The sequence below is a fragment of the Eurytemora carolleeae genome, unplaced genomic scaffold (assembly GCF_000591075.1).
Source record: "Eurytemora carolleeae unplaced genomic scaffold, Eaff_2.0 scaffold1893, whole genome shotgun sequence".
In the NCBI taxonomy this organism is placed as follows: domain Eukaryota; kingdom Metazoa; phylum Arthropoda; class Copepoda; order Calanoida; family Temoridae; genus Eurytemora; species Eurytemora carolleeae.
This window is the reverse complement of record NW_019397959.1, coordinates 19,415-21,061: the sequence shown is the minus strand read 5'-3', so window position 1 is coordinate 21,061 and position 1,647 is coordinate 19,415. Positions and strand designations below refer to the sequence as shown.

General features: G+C 33.2%; 1 protein-coding gene across 1 annotated transcript in view; it reads right to left on the bottom strand.

Annotated features, from left to right (window-relative positions):
- Positions 1-122: 122 nt before the first annotated feature.
- Positions 123-1,647, bottom strand: part of LOC111716462 (malignant T-cell-amplified sequence 1-like) — a 16,635-nt gene continuing 15,110 nt past the window's right edge. The window contains 3 exon segments of the mRNA XM_023491916.1: positions 123-445; positions 619-722; positions 1,514-1,610. Coding sequence (XP_023347684.1) covers positions 654-722; positions 1,514-1,610 — 166 coding nt within the window. The 3' untranslated portion in view covers positions 123-445; positions 619-653.

Sequence of the window (1,647 nt, the reverse complement as noted above, 5' to 3'; positions counted from 1 at the left end):
TCTCCAGAAAATATAAAAAGAAATCAAATGAAAAGAGAAAAGAGTTCATTTGTAATTTGATAGATTTTACCTTTAGAAGTATTTTTGTTTATCCAATTATCTCGACGTTACTCAGCATTTTATCTGAAATACAGTGTACACAGATTCAATTAGACCTACAGAAGTACCCAGCCCAATACCACAAGCAACGAATATCTGTTCTTTAGAAACTTTTCTAGAGTTAAAGATTTTCATACAAACCCATTTCCATAAATTACGATTAGTTAATTAAGTTCAATTTTTTAATTAGAAACCAGAAAGTTCGAAATCTTTATATTTCTTTTATATAAAAATTGTGGCTAAGGAATTTAGTTATTTGTATTTGTTGCAACATACTTGGCGACATTTCATAATTTAAAGAAAAAAAGAAAAAATTTCCAATGTATGATGTGTATTGCTGCAGAACCTGGAACATGGGTATATTTTTTTAAGAAATGATTTTTGAAAATCTGGGGGAAAAAATGCAAAATTGGTCACCAAACTTCACCCTTTTTAAAAAATTTTACAAAATTGTACCTAAAAAATATGGGAAGAAAAATTATTTTTAAATGAGGGGGGGGATCAAGAAAATATACACCCCTGGACTGGAACACGTGTAGACGGGGATCACAGGACTAATGTTTGACAGAGGTCATATTCCACAAACCATCGTTTAGGTAATGGTAGTTCTCAACACCCATACCCTGGTTTCAACACAATTTATTGTCAAGTTTTTAGGGGTTTAGAAGGGACTTCAAGAGCAATTTTAAGTGACCCTCCATGCAAAGATGGCAGTCCCCGATTTATAACGAAACCCTTGAAACATTGATCTGATAAAAATGTGGAAGATACCGTTGTTTTTCTCACTTGAGATGCATTCAAGTCAGATAAAGTGAGCCAGACACTTTCCCAGAGAATCCGCAAAGTGAAATAATCAGACGCTCAGGAAAGAACATTGGAAAACAAGAGTGTAGTGCAGAAAATGAAGTACAACAAGAACTGTGACAGGGTGTGTACAGACGTACAAGAACTGTGACAGGGTGTGTTTAAAAATATACATAATCAGACAAAGTTTTTATTGGGTACCAATGTAAATCAGACATTATCACCTTAAATCAACATAAAGGGTCATTAATTACCCTTACAGTCCTTTCTTTAGATCAAACTCAATTTATTCTGAAGATCAGGCGTTTCAACGTTTGCTCACTAGTCACTTAGTAATATTTTATGAAGAAAGTAACAATCGTGTCCTGAAAAATACAAATAAAGGTAATAAATTCCATGTCCGATCAATCAATTGATGAATTGTGTTTGATCTAACCGCCAACCCAAATTGGGAGACCAGGACTGGCAATAATAAAGTTAAGATCAATTCCTAATTTAATTAAAATAGAGAAGACTGATACTGAATTTAGCCATTACAAATTGTATAAACTCCCAAACAAGTATTGCTGATAAACTGAAGGATTAAAGAAAAATTATACAATTTGTGTTCCTTGTTTTTTTCTGCAATATCTTTTGTCGACATGACAGCTTTTCCAACAGCCAGAGCTGTCAATTTCCCTTCAGCAAATACGGAGACCACCGTACCTAAATAAAATTGATTGATTGAAAAATCAGAGGTGTATA